Genomic DNA, 24,295 nt, shown 5'->3' on the forward strand with positions numbered 1-24,295 from the left:
AAAACGCAGAACATTGCCCCTCTATGAGGGGTAAGTAACAGAGAGAGCCGAAATGCCCCAAGCATGAATGTACCTGAAGCAGTCCAGCACTGATCCAACCACCTCATCTGCCAGCTCCTTGGGAAGCCTTCCAGTCACCCTCCCAATGCTGAGGGGTTAAACAACATAGATTACTGTAACACAACAACTCTTTCTCATGATCTGCTTTTGACATGTCAAAATACCAAAGACAAGCAGCAACATGGATGCGTTTTTATAAACAGTTCAGGTTTTTCAAGTGTCATATAAAAGGTTTGTTACCCCTTTGCTGCAGACCAGCGCACGATTGTTTCCTTATCTTTCAGTCCCAATAGCAGATGTTCTGTAGAATAACATGCAAATCAGATTTTTTTTATTTTATTATTATTTTTAAATGTTTTGTAAGGACAAACATTTTAAATTAATTGGAAGCAGAAACTTACCAATGACAGTCTCCACTTCCTCGGGAATGTCGTAGTCCTCCTCCTGTTCTTTTGTCTCCACTTCAGAGGTCGCACCAGTACTGTCTGCAGCCGATTGGGACATGGAAAGGTTTGCTGCTAAGGATCGGTTGCCTCTCTGATACCTGAAAATTTTGCATATTACAAAAAAGCACACACACAAAATGCATTTCTGTGTTTCTGCTTATTTTAAAAACTAGCTGGTACTAAATCTGACCTCCAAGCGGCCAAACGGGGCTTTAAAAAGGTAAGGCCGAGCCTCTGGGTTAATTTGACACCAAGCTTCCTCAGCATGGCCTCGCTGCTCTCTGACAGATGCTTCTTTTCCAGACACTGTAGAACTGCAGGAGCTGAGGAAATTTATTTATTAAATTTATTACATGAGCGAACACACAGGAATATAAAAAGTTTGTGGAAATTAATACTTAGATTGAAATATTTTCCAGGTAGTGAAGCTATTAAACAATTAGTTAAACAACAATCACATGCCAGTTATACAAGAGACAGCATGTCAGTGATTCTTTTTATTTATTTATTTTTGTCCCCAAAATGAGACTGTAGAGCAGGGGTAGGCAACTCCAGGCCTCGAGTGCCGATGTCCTGCAGGTTTTAGATGTGTCCTTGATCCAACACAGCTGATTCAAATGGCTAAATTACCTCCTCAACATGTCTTGAAGTTCTCCAGAGGCCTGGGAATGAACTAATGATTTGATTCAGGTGTGTTGACACAGGGTGATGTCTAAAACCTGCAGGACACCGGCCCTTGAGGCCTGGAGTTGCCTACCCCTGCTGTAGAGCAAAGTCTTGCTTCTTACTTTGTGCATGAACAAAGAAAAGGAACCTACCATACTGCAAGAGGTCATCTCGTTTTCCATGCTTGAAGAGCTTTGCCTGTAACATAGTTTGTTTTTTTTAATGCAGCTGGTACATAGCTGCACTTTTAAGCATCTCCCATTAACCACAAAAACATGTAAGCTTGAGTTCTGAAGTCTTGAGACTAAATGCACAGAGCCAGTTTTGAATGCCCTAAGCAACACCTTGGCTCCAGGTTCATTTAGCAAACATTAAGTGCAAAGCGACGCTTTTTAAAAACATGCTATACAAGTTTACGTGCCAATTATACAACATTCATGTGCATGCTTGTGGGATCCATTAGATCACCTTAGATTAGACAAAGTGATCTAAACGTAGCTTATCAATGAAGGTGTAACATGGGAAAAAACTTCTGTTGTCTTAAAAAAAAAAAAAAAACAAGAAACGTTTTTCTTAAATCATTAGATGAAATTGAATTAAGTCACTTGAAGCAAGAGATCCCACACATGCAGCAGGTGCATAACACACCTGCTAAAACCACACAGGCTATTGTGTGAAGCATACCAGTCATGTCAGCTCTTGTAAGTCCCCCTCGACAGGTTTTTATACACACAGACTACACTGTCTTCAAACACACATACACACACAGACAAGTATGCACACAACATACAGGCTTGAGTGTGAGCGCATATGTTTACCAGAGACTGCAGAGCACCATCCAACACCACAATGTTTCTTAATGATTGATCATTGGTCTGGGATATAGTGGCTAGATTCCAGTCCAAAAAGTCTCCGAGGCGCTTCTGTTTCACATCAGGGCGAGTCACGAACCTGCAGAGTCATGTAAAATAAGACAACACCATGAAAGACCAAATCGCTGACACTAAATATAACAAGAGCAATCTTGCCCCCTACTGGATAAAGACCTGATTACAGATCAATAGTTTTAAATTGTTTGTTGGAATTTACTTCGAATCTGAGATATATTTGTAACCAGGGGCAAAATGCTTTAGTAATGATCTTGTATGGTTTTCAGTAAAAAACATATTTTCACAAACATAAAGATGCAAAATTAAAAACATCGTAACTGTGTTTTTTAGCTTAGCTTTGAAGCAACACACTGTAAAATAATTAAGATTATGGTCATTTGAAAAATACCCTGGTTTCCACTAGACTGAAAGTGACTATGATGTCAGCAGCACCTGAAACACACACCATATCTTAAATCTAATACTGCATGCTACACTCTCCACTCCAACACACAGATGTCTAATGGAACAAATACCAGAAATAATTTATTAAACAGCAGGGGGAAACATTATTAGATCATAAAAAACTAAGTTTAAAATAAAGTCCATAAGAATTTGAACAATGTAAATCACTAAAAAGATTTTAAGTCAAAGAATCAACATGTGGTTGAACTGCAGACTTTCAGGTTTAACTCAAGGGCTTTGACAGAAATATTGCCTCGACAATATTACTACACTCTGCTCAGATTCAACCAAATGCAGGTGCATATATCCCACCTAATGCTAATGATAAGCTTGCTATGAGCGAAATCCATGCGGCCACTAGCAAACAACAACCTGTACACACTGAGGCTGCATTTATTGTAGCAGGTGACTTCAACCACTCCAACCTAAAGACAGTATTAGCTAAATTTTATCAACATGTCTCCTGCCACACAAGAGGGGACAACACAGGACAATGTGTATACAATTGCAATTCCTTTTCTGATAACATATTTTATTCTGTTATATATAGTATTTTATTCTATTCTATAGTATATAGTATCTTATTCTTATTATCTTATCCTACTCCAGTGTTTTTCTTAATTTTTGCTACTGTAACTTTAGACTGTTCACTTTCTGCTGTGGTACAACAAATTTCCCATGTGTGGGACTAATAAAGATTATCCTTATCCAGGACAGCACGGTGGCACGGTGGCTAGCACTGTTGCCGCACAGCAAGAAGGTCCTGAGTTCAATTCCCCCATCAGGCCGGGGTCTTTCTGTGTGGAGTTTGCATGTTCTCCCTGGGTACTCCGGCTTCCTCCCACCGTCCAAAGACATGCAGCTTGTGGGGATAGGTTAATTGGATAATCCAAATTGCCACTAGGTGTGAATGTGCGAGTGAATGGTTGTCTGTCCCTATGTGTTGGCCCTGCGACAGACTGGCGACCTGTCCAGGGTGTACCCCGCCTTTCGCCCTATGACAGCTGGGATAGGCTCCAGCGCCCCCCGCGACCCTGAAAAGGATAAGCGGAAGCGAATGGATGGATGGATGGATATCCTATTGCTGGAGCCTACACGGTAACGCCCCTCCCCCACCTGGGACAGTCTGATCACCTTTCTTTGTTTCTCCCCCGAATATTCACCACTCATCAATCGTGTGAAACCATTAGCGAAGACAATCAAAGTGTGGCCAATGGGAGTAGGTTGTGTACTCCACGACAGATTTAAAAACATGGACTGGAGCATGTTTACCTCTCAGGTATGTTACTAAAAACACTGTTTAACTTTAAGTGTCTGTGTGGTATTTGTCCACTTACTTTGATACCAATACAGATGCAGCATTTCTTGCACTGTCGCTCACAACTAGATAAGACTGTGGAAGAAAAAAAATAGTGCGATTATTCATACTGTTTAAAAATACACAAACACATACTGTATTATGCAAATTTGAAAAAATTGACAAAAATCTTAAATGACAAGATTAAATCTAGTGCCAATATCACACTGCTGGATTTTCTTGTTAAGGAATCTCTGGTGGATCAGTTTGTACAGGAAGGCATATATATCATCAAAAATCAAGCCGCAACACTACATAGCGACTCCCAAAGTGTGGGCCGGGACCCCTGGCGGGATGCAAAGGCACTGTAGTAATAGAAATTCACCTTAAAATTACTCTCAGATATGTACAGTTAAATATTTCTATAAAATTAGTTTATGTATATAAAAAACTGGTAATATGAGATGGTTTACTCCTTATTCTGACCTAATTTCACTACTCTTGTACTGAAGTTTGTGTCTCAGTGGAAGGTGGGTCACACATTGGCCTTAGCACGTTACATATGACTGAGTAGCATTAGTTATCTATAACCAACAGCCTTTGTTATGTTTTTTAAATAAGTTTTTCAAGGAAACACATCACTTTCTTTCTTATTTTGATTTGAGTTAAAAATTTAAGACTAAGTGGGCCCCATGCGATTTTCTTTTTTAAGTAGGCCACAGCACTCTTGACTTTGGCAATGGCTATGCCAAAACATAAAAACATCATATCACTTTGGTATAACTAACCTTGGCAATAGCTAGAATGCGATCCATGATAGGCTCTCTAGCCTTACCACCATCTGACTCGAGGTGGCCATCCAGACGAGAAAGATCGAAGGGTATGAGGCAGGTCATAGACAGCCATAACAACAACATGTACCGAGTTTCCCAAGTCTGGAACAAGTAAATAAATAAAGATCAAAACAATATACACTATTGCCTATAGGTATATGTAACTGATGCATCAGTGTGAAGCTATTATTTTTCCCTTTAAACTAAAGCCTCACCTCAGAGTCACTGGGATCCTGTCTGGACATCAGGTCCAGAACTGGCTGGACATCGGCCACCTCATGAGGAAAAAGCTGCATGAAAATTTTATAGCCTCTGACCTAACCAGAAATAAACAAACAACGTGCAGGATTAGTGAATCTGCTGCATAAGACATGCGTGAGTGCAATCACATTGCGGCTTTTATTCAGTGCAGTCAGGAGGTTTTTAATGAGAAAACTGACCTTGCAGATTACGTAGAGGAACCTGAAACACAAATGAACCAACGAAGGTGGAGACTTTTCACTCCTTATAAAGTCCAGTATCATATTTAACATCCATTCTAAAATAAAAAAGGAACAAAATAAGGAAGGAAGTGTTTTTATAAACTGCAAGCTCCTTTGACTTTTTATAAACTGAGTGATTTTATTTGTAAATTAGCTGTTGTAGTGTACCTAGATGAGGGTCCAGCAGATGAGGCTGCTCTTGATATCTGTTCATTATTACTGCAGGGAGAAATTAGCAGACCATCACGTCTCCAAACTAATCACTTAAAATTGCTTATCTTGGGGAAGCTGATTTATTTGTGACCGTCTCACCTAGGAACCTCTCTGTAGTAGACTCCCTTGGCCCCAGGTCTCCGTGGACCTCCGGCAGGCTGGAGATGAGGGCTGTGGTCTCGCCTCTCTCACTGAAGCTGCCCAGCACACAAGTCTGCACAATAGCGTCCGCCTCTCCTCCTCCTTCACCACCGGAAAACCCATTCTCCGTCTCCGATAGAGGCATTATCGCAGACCTTTAGCACGAGTATCTGTTGCAAGTTATGACAGGTTTAGCTAGCTAATATTAGCATTTGTGCGAACAAATAAAAGCGGAAAGGTGGAAATTATTCCAGGAAACTGGTGAATTGAATTAAAACATATACTGATAAGATGCGTAGGAGGTTCAGAGAGTATACGCGCGAAATATGGCAGCTCTCAAAATTACATAAACTTCACTGGACACAACTATTGTTGATGTCTATAACGATGCAGCTAGCTGTTGTAGTCGTACCCCGCCCCGGTACGGCAAGCGAGATGGCTCACGTGGTTAACAGGGGCGGAAAGAAAAGTCCCAGGTCACGTGTTCTCTAGACCGTATTAATGCAGGATATGTTTACTAACCTTTTACTAAACAGTTATTTGGGCTGCTGTGAAGTTGACCTAATGATGAAACATTTCTATCCAAATGGGATTGTTTTTCTTTTCCATGCCTCCATTCACAGGGAATTAAGGTGTGTAAATCTAGTGTGTAAAGGTTTTCACACTAGATAAATAACAAATTCAGCAGGTCTGGAAAAACACAATGGATTCGCTTAGGATTTAATAATGGTTATACCATGCACAACAAGGGCTTGCAATGACTCACTGTTATACAGGGATATTTTGTAGGTGTAGTTAGTATGCCAACCTTTATTCCATTCGTAGCCATTCTACTATAATGTAGATAAAATATAAAACATTGCATCCATAGTGAAAGTCAGATTCTGGTTTGTTCTACCTGCTTATAAAGGATTCCTCAATATTAACATAAATAAATAAAAAACAATAATTTTTAAGTTCAGTCATTGGTGTGCAGTACAGACTTCTGATTTACAAGTTTTGTTTAATTTATGTCTATAAACAAACTACACTTAATTCACTGTAACACCTTGTGCAAAATACAGAATTTATTTGCAGATTCTGTTTTAAATATTAGGAAGCAGGAAAGTGTCAGATGAGCTGGCAGGATGCAACTGTTTTTTCTATGTTAGGTCAGTATTTTCTGCACAGTACAGAAGACATTAAAGTGTTAGATGTGTTGTTTAGTGTCTTCACACACTGTTTTTGGTCAAATAAGCAAAATCGCATAATACTTCAATGTAAGACTGCAATGCTTTCTAAGAGTGCCTGTGAGTGTGTTTATTTCAGCAGGGTCTTCATAACTCTTATGGAAGAACCTTTGTAACCACCACCAAAGTGGTTCCAGTGATTCAGGTAGTGGAAGAGTTGGTAAAGCTGGTTCCTCTTTGCAAATCCTGGTGCTTGGGGAATCTTGCTGTGGTATGCAGAGTAAAAAGCACTGTTGAAGCCACCAAACATCCCGGCAATACCCAACTCAAACTCAGAGTGGCCGTAGAAGGAAGCAGGATCGAAGATGACTGGGCCATCTGCACATTCTGCCACGTTTCCTCCCCATAAATCTCCATGTAGGAGAGCAGGGACTATCTCCACATCTTTGAAGAACTGAGGGATCTTCAGCTGGAAATAAGAGACACAACATGCACATTACAATGCTGATACAATCATAATGTCTTGTGCAAAATATGTTTAATTTCAAACAGGATCAAAGGGAGGTTGCACCTGTAACTCAGCCCATAGTTCTCTGGTCTCCCTGTCTCCATACGATTTCTCCACCATGTTAAGCTGGTGCTGCAGCCTCTGCTGGGTGTAGAATGGAACCCAATCACTCTGCCATTGATTGTCCTGGAGAGGTAAGAATGAGAAAAAACTGTGATGCTGCTGAAATTCACTTTAACATCTTGAAGATTTGGAGACCAAACATTTGTAACACAACTTAGAGACATCAATACTGTACACCCTCCACTAGAATGCAGACACAGTATATAGACACATATACATTGGCTTTACCTGTGGCAGATATCCACAGCATGTAGTTACATGGAAGCCAAATTTTTCAACAGCAGCCACATCTGACTGCCCCGCTCCTTTTCCTGCATATATAGCCGTAATATTAATAAACAGTAATCACAAACTTTTTACCTTAAATTTGACACAGTTCATTATTATTCATTGGTGTGTGTGTGTGTGTGTGTGTGTGTGTGTGTGTGTGTGTGTGTGTGTGTGTGTGTGTGTGTGTGTGTGTATTATCCACATTGTGGCATCCTAAGATGAAGTTAAACTGAATTACCCACTGTCTGTTGCTCTTTATTTAATTTTTCCAGTTGTTTCTTGTTGTGAAGATGCAGATCTGCCATCTTCTCTCCTAGCTGTTTTGAGTACCTGCTCATTGTGTTTAAAAATCAAGTATGTCATTGAAAAAATATTTTGCTCAGTGTTTCTAAAACTAAATTCATCTGCACTAAAGAAAAAAATGTAGTCAAGAGCTCTCTTACTTGCTAAGACTGTTCATGTCCAGATGTTCCATCACAAATACAGAGCCTCCTGTGTCAAGCTCAATCACCTTTATGGGCTTGGGGACTTTCACGGTTTCTGTCTTTACAATAGCCTCCAGACTGGCCATTTCTCCATCAAACATCAGTTTGGCCTGGATAATTTAAAGACAGGACAACACGGTCTGGTAAACACAAGCTTCAGTAAATGTGAATTTTTGCATTGTTCTCCACTCCACAACATCTACACAAAGTCCACGGACAGTAGTGTGGTGCAGCTGCTGGATCATGTCCCATTCATTTAAGTCCCGAGTTGAGCACACGCCGAAAGCCGATCATGAACTGAATGACACAACAGTTAAAGAAAATGAAAAACTAACAATAACAAATACCTCACTCTTGTGATTTATCTTTACAAACACTTTCCCAGTGTCAGTATGATAACTCTGTCCCTCGCTGATGCATCCACCTCCAGCATGACCAGCTGATTTCAGCATGGTTGTCCCCAACTCCCTCTTTAACTTAGCTTCCATGATTATTTATCATCAGTTCCAGGACAGTTACAGCAGGACTAAAACCACCTACGCATCGCAAATGCGGGTATGAAAGTCTTTCTGACAGTTTCCGTTGCGGCAGCCAACCAGGACTTTGTCCCGAAGCAGGATCTTGTTTTTCTTCCGTTATGTAAATAATGATTGAGTAGTAGCCAATCATAAACAAGTCTGGGTTGATTGATTTCTACTTTGCCCAATAGTTGCGACGTTTGTCCGGTCACGTGAACGTCGCCATGGTGCCAAGTGAGGCTACAGCTATACGCTACGAGTTTAACTATGGTTCTGCGGAAAAACCGGCATGACCAGCAAAGAAATGTGTTTACTCCTCGGAGCGACCGGTGTTGGAAAGACGTTGTTGCTCAAACGTCTACAAAATATCCTTTGTGGCCATGTGAATTTCTTTGACGTAAAAGGAAATACTACCAAATAGCTTAATTAGCTAACTAATTTAGCCTATGAGCTTGTGTAGTACTTAAGTTTCTAAGTAATGGACGACCAGGGTTTGTATATCGCCTTTCCCAATTGCCAAATGTCGATACCCAGTGTTATTTTATTTTGCATCGGTATGTGTACAAATTCATTTTCATAATAAGATCTGTAAGAGAGATTATTATTACAATATTTAAGCTTTGGTAGCCCTTATTAGTCCAATAGTTTGGAAATTCACATTACAGCAGAAATTAGTGCTGTACTGTAATGTGAAATTGTCAATGGTCAGAAAGTGGATAATAACAGTAATAATTATAATTATATAAAACAATAGGAAACATGTACAAGATAGACGAAGTATAATTTAAATGTGTGTACATATATGTCGCAGTGATAAAATAAAATAACATCTTTAGATGCCTAGAAGCAAAAAAACAGAGCCCCAGATGATGCTAATAGAAGATGGAGTGTTGAAAACAGTTGCACACTGTGATTTATCAGTCCCCAATGTGTGCATGTGTAAGTATACATGTGTTTTACTGCTGCGGCTCTGCTGGATGAAAAGACCTCCAATATTGCTCCTTTACACACCGTGGGTCCAGCAGCCTGACGCTGAAGAAGCTGCTCAGTGCTGTAAGAGTGTCCTGCATGGGGTGGGATGTGTTTAGCTACCATGCTACCTGTCACTTACTACCTCCACTGGGTCAAGAGGGCATCACGTTGGCACTCTTGGTCTACCTGTTTCAATTCTTTTTGACCCCAGTAGAGATACTGCTGCCCCAACAGACCAGCACCATTACAGATAGCTGTTGGAACCACAGAGTCTTCAGGAGCTTCTCCTGCACTTCAAAAGTCCTTGGCATACTTACCAGATACAGCCTGCTCTGTCCTTTTTGGTAAATAGCATTTTTTTTGATATAGTCCACATTCTCCATTTCGTAAGTGGAGAAGGATATTTGTGCCTGTGGACGTTCACCACCAGCCCTTTGGTTTTTCCAGTATTTATCTGGAGGCAGTTCTCGTTCACATAGCTATTTCAGAGATTGAAAGGGAAGTGATCTGCAACAGCACAAGTTAAACACTATCCTCCAGTTGCCTAGATTACATGCATGGGGCCCATCGCATATAAACTTAGCCCAAATTGGTGGATTATTAATAAACTGTCATCTGAACAGATGACGTGATTTCATTTGTGAGGTGACAAGTCAACAGTAGTCTCTCAGCTGTGACATCACCAACCTTACTCATAACAAATATTCAAGTTCTACTTTCATAGCTCATAAAATATTGCGTAAACATTTCAAAATGTTTTTCTTTAAAGCTGATAGCAATGCTGTCTCCAGTCGATTTTCCTATCAGATTTCATTTACAGTTTATCGTACATGGTTTAGATGAATTGGGGACACCACCTTCAACTCTTCCCACAGTAAGTACTAATGGACAGTTCAAAGTCTCTGACACCTTATCCGTGTAAGTTCTCCATCTCCAGTCTTCATTCTTTGTAGGTAGGAACCAATCTGACAGATCTAACCGTGAAGAAGAAGAAGGTGACTGTGAGAGAGCTGGGAGGCTGCATGGGCCCTATATGGCCCAGTTACTTCAAAGACTGCTCCTCTGTCATTGTATGATCTTTGTATACATGCTGTTTATATTTGTAATATTCAATATGGGTTTACTAAATTGAAGTACTTGAGTAGATTTCTTTTGTTTCTCCATAGTTCATGGTGGATTCGGCCAACATTGCTCAGATATCCTCCTCCTGTATCCAGTTGCTGTCAGTACTGTCAGCTGAGCCTCTGAGCAAGGCCTCTGTGCTTATTCTCTTCAACAAGAGGTGACACTCGTAGAATACACATCAGTCTCTATTAGTGTTTTACCATATTGTACAGGATCTCTAGCAGGTTTAATGCAATTTGTATGTAATAAGGAAAGCTAATAATACCACTAGGAAATTTTTGATTTTCTTTTCCAATTTTATATTTTCCCCCAGGGACATGCCTTGCACTATGAGCCTTATAGAGATAAAGTCACTGTTCAGGATGGATGACATTGTTGCATCTGCGACTCAGCCAATCACAACACTGGAAGTCAGTGCCAGATCTGGAGAGGGACTTAAAGAGGTGATGAGCTGGCTGGAGTCCGTCACAGTCAAGTGACATACGCTTACTGATTACTTCATTAGGTACACAATTACTCTTTCATGCAAATATCTAATCAGCTAATAACATGGCAGTAACTGAATTAGTTTAAGCATTGAAACATGGTAAAGATGATCTGCTGAACCGAGTTCTCTGGGTTCTCTGGCCTTGTTGTTGTAGATGATCAGAGGAAAAGGAGACCAGAGGGGCTAAGAACAGGAAACAGGCTATAGTTTGCACAGGCTAACCAAAGTTAGACATCAAAGAATTGAAAAATGTTGCCTGGTCCAGTGAGTGTAAGTTTCTCCCAGCAATTTGGATGGTATTGTTACAATTTGGCATAAATAAAATGAAAGTATAGATCCATGCTGCCTTATATCAGAGGATCAGGCTGGTAGTGGTGTAATGGTGTGCCGGATATTTTCTTGGTACCCTGCACCCAGCAGGATAACGCAGTATGTCACAAAGCTCCAGTCATGAACTTGACAATCAGTTCACTGTACTCAAATGGCCACAAGAGTCACCAGATCTCAATCCAGTGGAGCAACTTCAAAGTCTGGTGCAAACTCACACCATGGTTGTGCATATGACAGATCTGCAGCAAATACATAAGACTGTCAAGTCAGTATGGACCAAAATCCAAGGAATGTTTCTAGCACCTTGTTAAATAGAATTAAAACAGCTCTGAAGGAAAAATGGGTCCAACCCTGAACTAGTGAGGTATACTTAATAAAGTGGCCAGTGACTGTGTGTGTGTGCGTGCGTGCCAGTTTCTGTATTTGTATCTTATAATAGTGATACTGTTTATACAAAAAATGTTCTGCCTTTTGGTCTTTATCAGCTTATATGCTACTCTGTTGAGGTTTTCATGGTGTGTTTCTCGTGTAAGAGTGTTTATCTTTGGTAGCACAAAGACATAACTGTACATTAGGCAGAGTGAAGAGGACGAAGTGATAGTATAACAGGATCAAATGATTGTCTCATTTGCAAAGGTCTTACTTTCATGCATTTGTTATTCGACGCAGAGTGGGAATCTGAGGTATTCCTGATTGATACTGTCACTTATAAGAGTTCCTGTTTTCTGTTATGGCTGTTTTCCATGGCTGTAAATCACGTGAACTCTGTCTGAAATTAAAAAAAAGCTCTTTCACTTCAGATTTAATATAAAAAATAAAAAAAAATGAGTAACAACTCTTATAGAACTTTATGAAGATTTTACAGAATATTTTCTCATGCAAGGCATTCAGTATTTATTTTTGTATATGTTTTTTTTCTTAATGAAATTTGGATTTTGTGTATGAACTTTGTTTTCAGTGTATGTGGATGTTATGTTTTAATTGAGAGGAGCAGTTTTTTGTGTTTCTTTTTTGGCTTATTGTCACTTTTTTCTGTTTATTCTGGTAGTGATGCAATGTAAGAGGTAATATTGCTGACTTCACCACCAGCAGGGGGCGCAAACTGCTTATGAGACAGTGATACTGAGTGTGTTCCTGAGTCGTCATGATTTCATGTGGCATGTATTGATACCAAGGGAAATGAGTAAATGCAAGTGAATAAACCCATGTGAAGAACTGAGCAGTGTTGTAAATACACTCCTATATTTGGTGAAGTCAGTGGTTTGCAAGCAATGAATAAACTCATATTCATACATTTTTTAAGGTTACTTCATATGAATTATTTGCTCACAGTCCTCCCAAACTATTACTTCATTCGCCACTTGAATTTCATAATAGCAGACTGGTATACACTGATTTTCCCCCACCAGCTCTGTTCCAGCCATATACCAGTATGATGCAGTACTTCAAGCAGCGAACAGGTAGATGTGCACATACCGAGAATGTGTAATCAGCAGTGACCACCTAAACCTGTAATGCATCTTCCCTCTACTTACAGCTTAGTTTGTTGACAGCAAAATATTATCAGACCTTTTGTTTCTACGTTGTAGGGTATGACCTTGAAATTGTACTTGACACTTAGTAGTTAGATTTAAAAAAAAAAAAAAGTGTTATCTCTGTTGTAGTCTGTTCATTAAAAGAGGAGCAGGATATGTTGCTGCAGTGAAGAGCAGATTCAGCTTGCGTCTACCTAAAGGTTATTGTGCATTACAAGAATATAAAAACAACTAAGAATAGGTTTTTCATACAAGTCCATTGGGCTGTAGTTTGGTGTGCAGTTAGAGCAATATTTCAAGAGGACAATTTAGTGAATTTCCATTTTTCTAAAATATTTTTTCCGGTTTAGTTTGTCCTCATAAGAAGGGGTTTTGACTGCTCTGTGCGGCCTGTGATCCCTGAGCACTTGCTGAAGAGAAAGGCAACAAGGGCTCAGGGAGCCTCACTGGCAAGTCCAGTCCAGGATGGGTGGGGTGAGTATGTGACGACGGGATGCTGGCACCCGGATGACTTGTAGGCAGCGGCAAGGAGGCACTGTATGGAAGAGAAGTGGCGTGGGGAGCCGTCAAGGCGGAGCCGGTGCCCATTTGATTTAGACTTAGTTTCGGCTGATCTGCTTGGAATGGATTGCTGGGTGAAGGAGCATTCAGGCCTATGTGAAAAGAAATAAAGAGAAAAAGTCTACTTTTAACACCTATTCAAAGTTTATTTTTTCTAAAACTGAGCCTTGAACCTGATGAGTCAATGACCTCTTTATGTCTCTCATGACGCTACAGTTTCAAGCACACACTGTTCCCAAAACTCATCTGAGATTTAAAAGGCAGGAACAAAAAAAAAAAAAAACTTTAATTCTCATTCACAAACCAACTGGAGATCACAAAAAACAGATACCAGCAAGGATAAATGGAAAAATGGAAATATCTAGCACTCTGCACGTGGGGGTTTTACTGCAGTCGTTACATGGCAGCGGATTATCACTCGCTTGCATTTACCAGTACATGGCACACACTGGTAAATGATTAACACTGCCAGGTGGTGGTTGTGCTCATCTTATGCACAACCAGCACCTGGCTGATTTGAATACAATGTTTTAACTACTCTGTATGTCCAATAACAAAGTGCAATGACTGCACCTGCAGTCAATAATACAAAACATACCTGATAAAAACGGGTTCTTGTTCTTGGCTGATGGGTTTCCTGGGATCAAGCTGTCCAAGTTCACCAAGGAAGCTGCCGAAGGGTCCAGGAAGGACTCGGGTGTCCGGCATGTTCGAGAGCTGGGGTCATTCAGGCTTTCTCGAAGACGAGAAAGGTCAAAAAGCTCAGGGCTGTCCTCTCGCCCACTAGCCCCGTTCACCTGACCACCATCCATAGCGTCATCAAACAGATCAGCATCTGTCAGCAGAAAAGTAGAAAGACAAGTAAGACTGCAAGTGGAACCAACGTACAAAAAGTAGAACAAGAATAGCAGATAGTGTATTGTTTACCTGAGGGACTTAGAGTTCGGGGAGCAGGTTCTGTAGGTGCTGATCTTCCTAAAGGCGCTGTGAACAGATCAGCTCCTGACGAGGATAAAAACATGACAGAAATGCTATTTAACTTTCTGTGGAACATAGGTAGTTTTTAAGATATCCAGGTGACATCTTTATTTTAGTTACCCTACTTGTAAGTGAAAACACTCACCTGTATTTGCAGGCAAAGACCATACAGGACTGAGGCTGGAGACGTTGTCCTGTGGTGGATCCCAGGGGTTGGCTGGAGGTTCCCACGGTGGGGGAGGGCTATTTGAAGGTGGAGGTACCATCCATGGAGAATCAGCTCTTGGAACGCGGCTGCCTTCTTAATTAACACACAAATAAAAGAGTGTTAGCCGGTGAGCAGTTCAAATTATTTTGTAGGTACAAAAAGCAGAGAGTTTCATGTAAAAAAAAAAAAAAAAAAAAAAAAAAAAGATTCTTCATCTTCATATGATTCCATCTAAAATAATATACCATGACCAAGCCAACTCAAGGCTCACCGAAAGAGTCCCAATGGTCTGTACCTCCAGCCCCAGCAGCTGCCTGGTGTGAGGCATTATTCCACCGATGGTCACTGGGAGGCAGATCTGTGGGTACTGCGAAAACATCTACCAGGTCCATAAAGGCCGTCTGACCAAATTCATCAAAGAAAAAAACAAAACCAGAAAAAGTTTATATTTCAACATATATTTTGACAGTATTATTGAATGTTTTCATAGTCATATACTACTGCTTATGTTTCAAGCTTTCATACCCCGCCTTTTTTCTCCATTTCACGTTTGCTCTCGTCCAGAGCTTTCTGGAGCAGGGACTCATCTCCTTGGCGGCTGAGCTGCTCCTTTCAACAGATAAAAGACACACGTAAGCCTTTACGGGTCACATATTGTCACATCACACTATATTTCTCATTCAGTGACGGTGCACAGGAAAAATAGATGGCTTGCATTTTTCCTATGCAACATATGTACACAGTTGGCAGAAACCAGAAAATTCCCTGGCCAAAGAGAGGACAGAAAGCAGAGCATCCCTGTGATCTCTAACAGAGCAGTTCTATTGTGTTACTATATAGGAGTGTAGACAGAGAGGGTAAAAAAGGGGGAGGAAAGAGACAAAGAGAGTGAGACAGGAAGCGGGGGTCCAAAGGTTGCCGAGATAATACAACAAAGTGAACGTTATACAACTTTTTCAAACAAGGCAAAGAAAAGGAAGCAGAAAGTGTGGCAATAAGGTACTGTAAAGGTTGTATGGGGGAAAATATAATTTAAAAAAAAATACAGAGAGAAAGGATGATTTAGGACAAGTGGCACTGATCATATAATGGCTTATGTTGTAACAGAGGACTGAAATTAAACAGGTAATATTCTCCTGAGCTATTCAGGAAGCAAGTCTGAATTTACATTATAAATAAAGTATTGTGCAAAAGTTTTGACCCACATTTAATTTCCTTATATATATCACTGGGATATAAAGAAATAGGCAAAATAGTAATGTATTCATTTATGATTTATTTATTTAAGATGTGGAATAAGATGGCTTGAAATACAGCATATATAGCAGCTTTCTTTCTTCTTTGGATGTTGGCTGTCTTTACTTCTGTTCTCTGTCAAGATGATCTCACACTGTTACAATAATGGTGAGGTGTGGGCTCTGTGGAGGTTAATTCATGACCAATAGTGTTCCACTGTGTGTTTTTCTTTGCTGGATTTTTCCTGTTTCTTAAGAACATGATAAACCCTGAGACACATTGGCGACCTGCCCAGGGTGCACCCTACCATTCGCCCTATGGCAGTTGGGATACGCTCCAGCCCACCCATGACTCTGAATTGGATAAGCAAAAGAAGATGGATGGATGACTTTCAGATGCTTTCCATTTCCTTTTTTAGTCCTTCCACTTCTTTTGTCCTCCACTTGTCTGATTTCCTTAAATTTATAATGAACACACCGCACACCATGCTGAGATATGGCGAGTTTTAGCTAATAGCTTTGTGGGAATCACCTTGTTGGTGCAAAATGATTCTTTTTGGTTTGTCAAACCGTGTCATCTTTAGTACTTTTCATAGATTCAACTAAAGAAAATGGAAAAATTTTTTTGATTTTTGTGACAGACTGGAAGTGCCAAAATATACCATTTACAGTTGCTTCTTTGCTAAGTTGTCTGTGTTTACACAGCACTGATTCATCACTTGAGCAGGCTGCCTTTTTTTTCCTTTTTTTTTTTTTGCTTAAATGATTGTTTTTTTTAAGCCACGTAACACTACCAAGAAAATAAAAATCCTTTGATAATGAGTGGAAAAAACAGTCAATGTCCAAGGAAAAGCTTTGAAAGACCTCCAAAAAGTCTGGAGAATTATGGCTTAAGACAACTTCAAAAAATAAAACAGTTACAAGAAGTCTGGTTCCGTAGAAGCCAGAAATGAGGGGGTGGCTCAAGTCTTTTGCACAGCACTGTAATTCAAACTGAAGTGACAAGTGTGGTCACCTGCACCTTCATTTTTTATAAATAACTTGTGAAAAATGTCACGACAGTTCTTACTGTCTATTTCAAAAGTGCTTAGGAAATGGTTCAAGTCCTCTCACCCACTCCCCAGGACACTCTACCTGCTGGTGCTCCTCCTTGCTCAAGCTCAGGGCCAACTGGAGCTGAGTTTCCTCGTCCATATCCAGGGCAGCAGCAGGAGCGCGTTGGACTGGCTGTGAAAGTGTAAACCAAGGAGGGATTTACAGTCAGCTTCCATTTTACCAGAAATAAAGTTGGGCATCCTCACAGTACTTCACAAGCAAATTTAACAGGTTTCCCAATCAATGTGAAGGAGCCAGTCCTTTGCCCTTCCCTGGCACCACACCAGAAGGTCAGCAGCACCAGGTCAGAGCCTGAGATGTGTGTCTCATACAAGTGTACTCAGAGGAAACAACTTATGGTTAGTATAAGAAAAAACAAAGGATGAAACCACAATTGGTTAATTTTTAGAGAAAGTTGCATATTTCTTTGCTGTTCAAAAGTGAGTGAGTGAAGGGGGGATAGTTCAGTTGTAGGAAGGAGAGAAAGTGAGTAGGCATGCAGTTGCTTCTGTGAAGGAAAAACACTGGAATGTGATACTGGGTTAAATGTTTAAACCAAGGGACAAAGAAAAAATGCAAAGGTAGCTGCATCCCTCCCAGTATACATGTACCTGGTGGGCCTCCTCTTTGCTGAGGCTCATAGCGATCTGGAGCTGGGTCTGCTCATCGATATCCACTTGAGGAGGTGGCTAGAGTTACACATGAGGGAATTGGAGGAAGGCAAATCAAAAAAAATGGTAAAAAAGCGTGCTTGATTTTGCTGTAATGATAGGCTATGCTGGAAAGAAGAGAAACAGATCAAATGCCTTGGATTTCTTATCAAAAATCACAGCCGATTTGTCTGATTGCTGAAGTGGAAACTGATATGCACTCTAATATATTCCTACAGGAGCTGAAGCAGGAAGTCTCCGAGGGCAAAGCTGCCCTTGGCATGGAGACCGGGGCGGGCTGTGGAAGCTTGAGAGTGGATCAATGCACACATTCTGTCTGGCTTCTCACTCTTTCGCTCCCAGCTTCCTCACTCTGCTCGGTCATTGTTGGCTACATCAGAGGTTGAGCTGATGATATCATTTTCTGACAACAGTTCTGGAAAATACACAGTCAGGAGCAACGCTTCACCACTGGGGCAGCTGTTTAATGTTTTACTACAGCATAAAATGTCAACAACAAAGCGAAGAAGCCTCTTTCTGTCTGGCGCATGTGCCTGTAAGCGTGAAAGGTTTGTGCTCACTGAAAGAGCGAGTGTGTTGTGTGTTTTTGTACCTTTTCACTTTCTTCTCGGCTCATAGCCAGGGCCAGCTGCAGCTGTAGCTCCTCTTCGCCACTGGTTGCTGGCCGTGCTTGTTCCAGGTCTGGAGCTAGTTGAGGAGAGAAAGAGCAGAGGGGAGTGGGTTTTAGGGAGGAATGGGGAGCCATAGGATGAGAGAAACATCAACAGATGGAGGGAGGAAGGGGATGCAAAGCCAAGAAAGAAACACTTTAGGGTGATTTTTAAGGTCAGAAACGAGCTGGCACTGTTTTTGCATGTTAATTTTCCATTGCCTGTTGTTAAGGGCCTTTGATCACATTGCTTGCCACAGTCTGCCTGCACTGAGAACAATGGTGTGGCTGTGTGGAGAGTTCGGCTGGTGGTGGGGGAGAGGAATGGATGGATTGGAGTGGGGCCCACCTTATTACCCCGAATCCTCTGGGCCAGTTGGAGGATTCAGGTCCAGATTTGAGAGAGGGAATAGGGAAGGGGGTCGGGGGGAGCTGGCAGCTTACCAGTCTGGGTGCCAGGCTGTGGGTCACAGGGCTAAAAGAGGGAAGCAGGCCACACGCTGGAAAAGTCAGGTCTCGGAAACCAATCTTTTCCACCGCACTGCCCCTCAATATCCCCCGTCTGAGCTGGAATACTTTCTAGCAATTAGCTGCTGACAACCTGGTGACCCCCTCCCACGGTACTAATCATTATCATTATCATGGAATCTTCTGGAAATCACCAAAATATCCCCCCTTTTTATAGTTAAAATCAGCTAGAGAGAAACAACAACAGAGGACTGGTGGGGCTTTCTAAATCATCTGGGGTTTCTTTATCCAATTCCTTGCTATGATTTCTGGAATGGATAGGAAAGCCTCCTTCAAATAAACCATGCTATTTTTATAGTATCTCTGAACCACAGAACCAGAGCTAGGAATTGGACACTGGCCATGTGCTTCCGCTGGCACTCATTCTTGCTCAGAAAAGTATGCTAGTAATTTGTATTAGGTGGAAAATCTGTTGAACAAAAAAAAGAAAGAAAGAAAATACAGTCATATACCGTCTTGCGGGTATACAGTATTTACTTTTCCCTCATGAAGCAAGCCACAGACATAAAAAGATAAACATCTGCCCTTGAGACACCACAAGGGCAAAAGTTACTAACAGCCTTTTTAAACAACATTCCCCACAAAGACCACACATTTGCCAAAGTATAGTACAGACCAGTAGCACCACATTTATAAATGATGCATTTAGCTTTCCAGTTAGAGTTGTCACTTGTAGCTGATGAAGTCAGTGATACCATCTCTCCTCAGTCGCACACTGAAAATTTCAGTCTTATATCATCAACCCATCTAATGACCTAAACACTTAAGTGGCAGATGACAGAGTATCACCTCAAGCAAACATGCTGTAAACCTGTGTTGGAGTGAAACAAGCACACATTGGGCCTCTTCTCTATCATAAATCCAGTTTAGCTGCCAGACAATCAAAGGAATGCAGATGCCCAACAGTGTGAAGAGAGCAAAACTGAAACGAAATCGCAGTCAGTTTATGCATGTCAAGGCTCGGAAAGGTGGAGCGTGAGTATTAAAACTAATAGTGTTTTCGAAACTACCTTGAAAACAGGTTTTGATTTACTTCATCACATAAGAGTTCAGGGAACTTATCAGATGAACTCATGACCATTTTAACTTGTGACTTGCCATGTGAGTGATTCAGAAAAATGACAGCTCCCGTGCAAAAGGAAATATTCAAGTACTCAACACTGTGTGCTTTGAGTAATGTAATATATAGTCTGTAGTTACACAACAGCCCCTGCTACTCACAGTGGAAGGAGGAAGGAGAGCTTCTGCACCTGACGCCCTCATCACTCGGGTATCCTGGGTAAGGAGGAGGTAAGGGACTCGAACCTAAGCTACTTGTGACCCCTGTCATGCGTGTTTTGGTCTTCAGTGCCTGGGTTCGCTCCTTCTTTAGCTTTTCTTCATCCCTCAACAGAGCCACCAACTGTTTAGCCTTTTCCCTCACATTGAGGCCCTGGTCACGTCCATCTCGATCTAAGTACTGGAAGTCTCTCAGTGTCTGAATGCTGTATATGTTGTCCCGGCAATCCCTGGCTACGCGCTCAGACCCTGTTTTGATTAAATAGTCCAGTAGCGTGAGCGCCTTGTAAACATGCCTCCAGTTTTTGCCGTGATCATTGAGCCTCTTCCAGACCATACCCATAACCTCGGTGAAAGCCACAACATTGAAGGTCAGATCTGCAATTTCAGCCATGAGCGAGCTGGAGGGTCCCCAGGGGTCGTTGGAGGTGGCCTCTCTAACCTTTATCTCGGCCTCGGTGTAGTTGTTGACCATGTTTTTCATTTGGCGGCGGATCGATGATGTCTGCATGATGGCAGCGGTGTTTAACAGGTAGAGGAAGAAAATCTAGCAGCAGCAGGCCAGCCCACTGTGTTGCTTCAAAGGAAAACGGCTTGTTCAGCTTAACGGAAAAATGCGGTTAAAGGGAAGGCCCAAAGGTGACTTCAGCTGTGTCCACAAGTGTGCTCCTTCTGGAAGAATAAAAACATGATTTAAGCATATGCATATGTAAAATAAGAATTTCACATAACTTGTCAGCTTTATAACTCCTTATACATCATCTTCTGTCTGCAATTATCAGCAGCATTAGTGAGCTCGCCTAGCTCTCATGTTTTCCCACCCATTATTAGTGTTTGGAAGGAGAGAAATAACTCCACGCCTCTGAGCAAAGTGAAAAAAAAACAAACACCTGATCTCGGTTTTCCCCGAATTTACTTGAAGACATGGGCGATGGCTTAAGGCATGCAGTGCACTGTTCCTAAGCGGGCAGCCACCAGCTTGACAAATATTTGCTATATCTTATTTCATTCGTCACTTTTGCTGCTAATAAAAGCACAGTTTTGTGTCATACCAAACTCACTGTATCTGGGACTACTGTTTAATCTGCAGGTGTTGGGCATTATAAGAAAAGGGAGGGGCTCCACCTCCCCTGCTGGTCTGACCTGGTTACATCATCATGACAGCGGTGGTGGGCCTCCCATAACTAACGAAACACCCAGTGTCCTGTACATGTAAGCATATGTCTATCTGCCTGAATCACCAAAATGTTTTTCTGCAGCAGTTACAGAAAATTATGCCTTACAGTACATGTCACTTTGTCCTGAACTTTGGATTGCTTTGTCTTACATAGTCAGGGGAATCATAAGCTAACTGATAAGCTTCCTCTCCCCCACATAAAGGAGTACAAAGATGAGTGACAGCCCAATCACATCAGTAGGACTTACAATAAAAAAAAAAAAAAAAGTAAAACAGCAAAAATTACGCTTGAAAATCTATTGTGTTACACGAAATATGAGCACACTGCTACTTTTGTCTCTCAAAAGATTTAGCTGTACCTTTGACTGTACCAGGATAAGAGGGAGTGAGTGAGTCTATTTCTGGTTCAAAGAACAGCAGGTTCAGTGATCAATGCAGGCCCGGTTCACTGCTTAGGCCCTTCTTGAAACTACATAGCTGTGCCCAGAAAATAAGAGAAAATGCGTTCTTCCTATAACTTTCTGTCAGTGGAAGTCAGTTTAAAGGAAAAGGTGGTTTTATGAGGGCTAGCAGAGGAGAAATGTTTAACAGAAGTCAGTTAAAGTCTCTCTGGACAGATTTCTGCCTCTGTTAATGTGGCAAAATGAAGACGATAAATTCTTTTTAAGTCAAATTTTGGCACCTCGATTTCGTTAATTATCACAAAGTTCAAAGTACAGCCAGGAAGAGAAGCAGGCCCAAAACATTAACACGCACAAAAACACAACTGATTTTCCATTTCTGACCTTGACTTGACCATTTTCAAATTTGGAGGATTTAAACAATTAAAAAAAAAAAAAGAAAGAAAGAAAGTCCTGCTTAAATTAAAAGAACGCGATCTATCTGCACTTATAGGACGCAACCCCCCGCCCCAAATAAAACTGCTCCCAGATCGGGCCTACATACCCGCCCAGGTATTCTTCACTGCGGGCTACAGCCGTGAGAAAAATCACTGACCCGCTGGGGGAAAGCGCGGCTCTTTTCCTGGCATGCTCTTTCTGTCCCAAACTAGGAAGACCGGGGCCATTATTGCGTCAAATGCGATGATCGGGTAGGTGAAGTATGTGACCGTGACTCAGCCTTGTTTCCGAGTTTAAAAGTTAAAACCCCGATAAAACGAAAAGAAACCACGAAAAACATAAAGATCGTCTCCACCGTGTCCACTTTCCCTCTTACCTTCATGTCATAGCGCGTCAGTGGGGTCCCAACTTGGGGAAGCTTTGGGTAGAATAAGAAACGCCTCCGCCTCTCGGCATATCCCGTAGCTGTCGCACAGAGAAGAACTAGTGGAGAAAGATATTTAAAGCCCAAAGCAGTCAGCGAGAAGCGTACGGACTGTGTAAGAATCCCAAACTACGGCGCGGAGGCGGAAGCTGCTGTTTAGTTTGTTATCAAACTAAGTTGTGTGTGCTTATCACAAATCCAGGCACTGAGCCTGCAGATGGCACAGCCCCCTATAAACACGCGAACACACACAGTAAAAATGGATGGATGGAGAGAAGGGGAGGGAGGGAGGCCTGCTCGGTGCATGCAGAGTCAGACTTAACTCTTTCACTGCCTGATGGAAAATCATCTGTCGTAACTGAAGCAGGTGATCACAGCACATGCTGAGGAATCTCTCTTTTTCTCTGCCACAAACATTCACAAGCTTAAAACAACTAGAACTGTGTGTAATTTGCGAGTGGTGCAAACACACAGCTAGACCGATGTACAATTTTGTACTGTGAGATAAGAACAAATAATCTAAGCCAGGCACAGATCTTTTCACAGAAAGTCAGCGCTGCAACACTTTTTGAGTGAACATGCTCTCCCATGGGGGAGTGTACAAAGAACTACACTTCCTTCCCACCAGCTTCTTCCATGCATTTCTGCTCTTTACTTATTTATTACCACTAATGGGTTCTTGTCTGAACTCCCATCCTTGTGCATTAAGACCTCAATCTGCTCTGTATTCACTCTGGCTTGGACTCAGACAAATGCACAGTGTAATCTGAGGGTGTCTGTATGAACATACAGTGAGTGCAAAATGATTATCTAACTAAAGGGAGAAGCTGCTGGCGAGAGAGCAGCGGGTCTTGTGGTTGACTGAGCAGGATATACAGGAAATACCAGCTCAACCTTGTAACAACAAAAACACTCCTGAAGACAACTGAAGGGCAAAGTGCACAGGAATTAAAATGTCATCAAGCGATATGACGTATGATTTGGGGTTTAAAAATAATATATATCTCTGAAATAAGTGTGTACTGCCCAGCCCTGTGTGTAGGAATGTACTATTGCTTGCTGCAGCCGCCCTGTTCACTTTCACTGATCCAGTCAGTCAAGCTCATTTCATATACCTCTTTCAGCCCTCCTCCTCTCTGTCTTTATTTCTCCTCAAAACAGATGCCTGAACATTCTTTGTTCCCCAACAAAGGCGTGATGAGGTCAGGACAGGGGGGACATGCAGGCGAGGGCTGGGAAAACAGAGGGGGAGGAGAGAGGACGGCCAGTGATGACGTCATGCAAGAAAGGCAATCAGACTTCAAGTGTGTGTGCACATGTGTTACTTCTGGAGACATTAATCTATTAACACAGTCTTATACCTCCTGGGGACACCTCCATTACAGTGAGTGTGTATAATGTAAATTACTACACTGAAAGGAAGACTTAGATTATGGTGGTTATAGCTATAGTAAGTCTCAGGGATATTAACATGACATCCTATTTCATCAAACAAAAAGCTGGATTTTTAAAAAATGTATAGTGTAATAATGCAAAGAATTTAAATATAATTTAACCATAAAGTTTATTAAAACTAAGAATTTGGCACACAAGCCTAATTCCCAAAAGTTACCAGACTGTAAAATGTAAATAAATACAGAATAAACACATATTTTATT

General features: G+C 41.4%; 4 protein-coding genes across 8 annotated transcripts in view; 1 reads left to right on the forward strand and 3 right to left on the reverse strand.

Annotated features, from left to right (window-relative positions):
* Positions 1-5,893, reverse strand: part of tbcd (tubulin folding cofactor D) — a 25,698-nt gene extending 19,805 nt beyond the window's left edge. For both annotated transcript variants that reach the window (XM_085404123.1, XM_085404122.1), the window contains exons 1-12: positions 5,431-5,893; positions 5,287-5,337; positions 5,077-5,174; positions 4,852-4,953; positions 4,592-4,738; positions 3,844-3,899; positions 1,991-2,123; positions 1,325-1,370; positions 697-829; positions 462-604; positions 301-361; positions 74-148 (exon numbers count right to left, since the gene is read on the reverse strand). In XM_085404123.1, coding sequence (XP_085260249.1) covers positions 74-148; positions 301-361; positions 462-604; positions 697-829; positions 1,325-1,370; positions 1,991-2,123; positions 3,844-3,899; positions 4,592-4,738; positions 4,852-4,953; positions 5,077-5,174; positions 5,287-5,337; positions 5,431-5,617 — 1,232 coding nt within the window. In that variant the 5' untranslated portion in view covers positions 5,618-5,893. The remainder of the gene's footprint in view (positions 1-73; positions 149-300; positions 362-461; positions 605-696; positions 830-1,324; positions 1,371-1,990; positions 2,124-3,843; positions 3,900-4,591; positions 4,739-4,851; positions 4,954-5,076; positions 5,175-5,286; positions 5,338-5,430) is intronic.
* On the reverse strand, positions 5,683-8,605 carry fn3krp (fructosamine 3 kinase related protein). Its single transcript, XM_085404129.1, has 6 exons — positions 8,375-8,605; positions 7,986-8,137; positions 7,781-7,872; positions 7,501-7,583; positions 7,213-7,335; positions 5,683-7,110 (listed from the first exon to the last, which is right to left on the reverse strand). Exons 1-6 carry the CDS (start codon positions 8,513-8,515, stop codon positions 6,772-6,774), a joined length of 930 nt encoding a protein of 309 aa, XP_085260255.1. The 5' UTR covers positions 8,516-8,605; the 3' UTR covers positions 5,683-6,771.
* A 150-nt stretch (positions 8,606-8,755) lies between these two features.
* Positions 8,756-12,100, forward strand: arl16 (ADP-ribosylation factor-like 16). Its single transcript, XM_085404130.1, has 5 exons — positions 8,756-8,910; positions 10,336-10,391; positions 10,471-10,587; positions 10,684-10,799; positions 10,956-12,100. The coding sequence occupies exons 1-5, from the start codon at positions 8,835-8,837 to the stop codon at positions 11,119-11,121; spliced, it is 531 nt and encodes a 176-aa protein (XP_085260256.1). The 5' UTR covers positions 8,756-8,834; the 3' UTR covers positions 11,122-12,100.
* Positions 12,101-12,288: 188 nt separating this feature from the next.
* epn3a (epsin 3a) lies at positions 12,289-22,901 on the reverse strand. Of its 4 annotated transcripts, none has more exons than XM_085404127.1 (11): positions 22,590-22,901; positions 20,141-20,869; positions 18,335-18,429; positions 17,683-17,760; positions 17,111-17,203; positions 15,267-15,350; positions 15,013-15,142; positions 14,679-14,831; positions 14,483-14,557; positions 14,154-14,390; positions 12,289-13,647 (listed from the first exon to the last, which is right to left on the reverse strand). In XM_085404127.1, the coding sequence occupies exons 2-11, from the start codon at positions 20,706-20,708 to the stop codon at positions 13,352-13,354; spliced, it is 1,809 nt and encodes a 602-aa protein (XP_085260253.1). In that variant the 5' UTR covers positions 20,709-20,869; positions 22,590-22,901; the 3' UTR covers positions 12,289-13,351. The 4 variants fall into 4 exon arrangements, with proteins under 4 accessions (XP_085260253.1, XP_085260251.1, XP_085260252.1 ...); XM_085404125.1 differs by having other exon boundaries at positions 12,293-13,647; positions 14,679-14,834; positions 22,590-22,900; XM_085404126.1 differs by lacking the exon at positions 22,590-22,901 and adding an exon at positions 22,320-22,566 and having other exon boundaries at positions 12,293-13,647; positions 14,679-14,834.
* Between the last annotated feature and the right edge of the window lie 1,394 nt (positions 22,902-24,295).

Source organism: Rhamphochromis longiceps, linkage group LG4, assembly GCF_057381845.1.
Source record: "Rhamphochromis longiceps isolate RC_006_pf linkage group LG4, R_longiceps_female_GT1.1, whole genome shotgun sequence".
Taxonomy (NCBI): domain Eukaryota; kingdom Metazoa; phylum Chordata; class Actinopteri; order Cichliformes; family Cichlidae; genus Rhamphochromis; species Rhamphochromis longiceps.

What these genes read in the sequence shown, in the direction of transcription:
- arl16 (XM_085404130.1), top strand. Translation starts at nt 8,835, where the DNA reads ATGACCAGCAAAGAAATGTGTTTACTCCTCGGAGCGACCGGTGTTGGA. An exon ending in AAGACTGCTCCTCTGTCATT is followed by an intron (nt 10,588 to 10,683) that starts GTATGATCTTTG and finishes GTTTCTCCATAG; the next exon opens with TTCATGGTGGATTCGGCCAA. An exon ending in CTTATTCTCTTCAACAAGAG is followed by an intron (nt 10,800 to 10,955) that starts GTGACACTCGTA and finishes ATTTTCCCCCAG; the next exon opens with GGACATGCCTTGCACTATGA.
- epn3a (XM_085404125.1), bottom strand. Translation starts at nt 20,708, where the DNA reads ATGCAGACATCATCGATCCGCCGCCAAATGAAAAACATGGTCAACAAC. An exon ending in CTCTCCTTCCTCCTTCCACT is followed by an intron (nt 18,430 to 20,140) that starts GTGAGTAGCAGG and finishes CTCCTCAACTAG; the next exon opens with CTCCAGACCTGGAACAAGCA. An exon ending in GCAAAGAGGAGGCCCACCAG is followed by an intron (nt 17,204 to 17,682) that starts GTACATGTATAC and finishes ACACTTTCACAG; the next exon opens with CCAGTCCAACGCGCTCCTGC.
- fn3krp (XM_085404129.1), bottom strand. Translation starts at nt 8,515, where the DNA reads ATGGAAGCTAAGTTAAAGAGGGAGTTGGGGACAACCATGCTGAAATCA. An exon ending in AGATAAATCACAAGAGTGAG is followed by an intron (nt 8,138 to 8,374) that starts GTATTTGTTATT and finishes TAAATTATCCAG; the next exon opens with GCCAAACTGATGTTTGATGG. An exon ending in GCTGTGGATATCTGCCACAG is followed by an intron (nt 7,336 to 7,500) that starts GTAAAGCCAATG and finishes TTACCTCTCCAG; the next exon opens with GACAATCAATGGCAGAGTGA.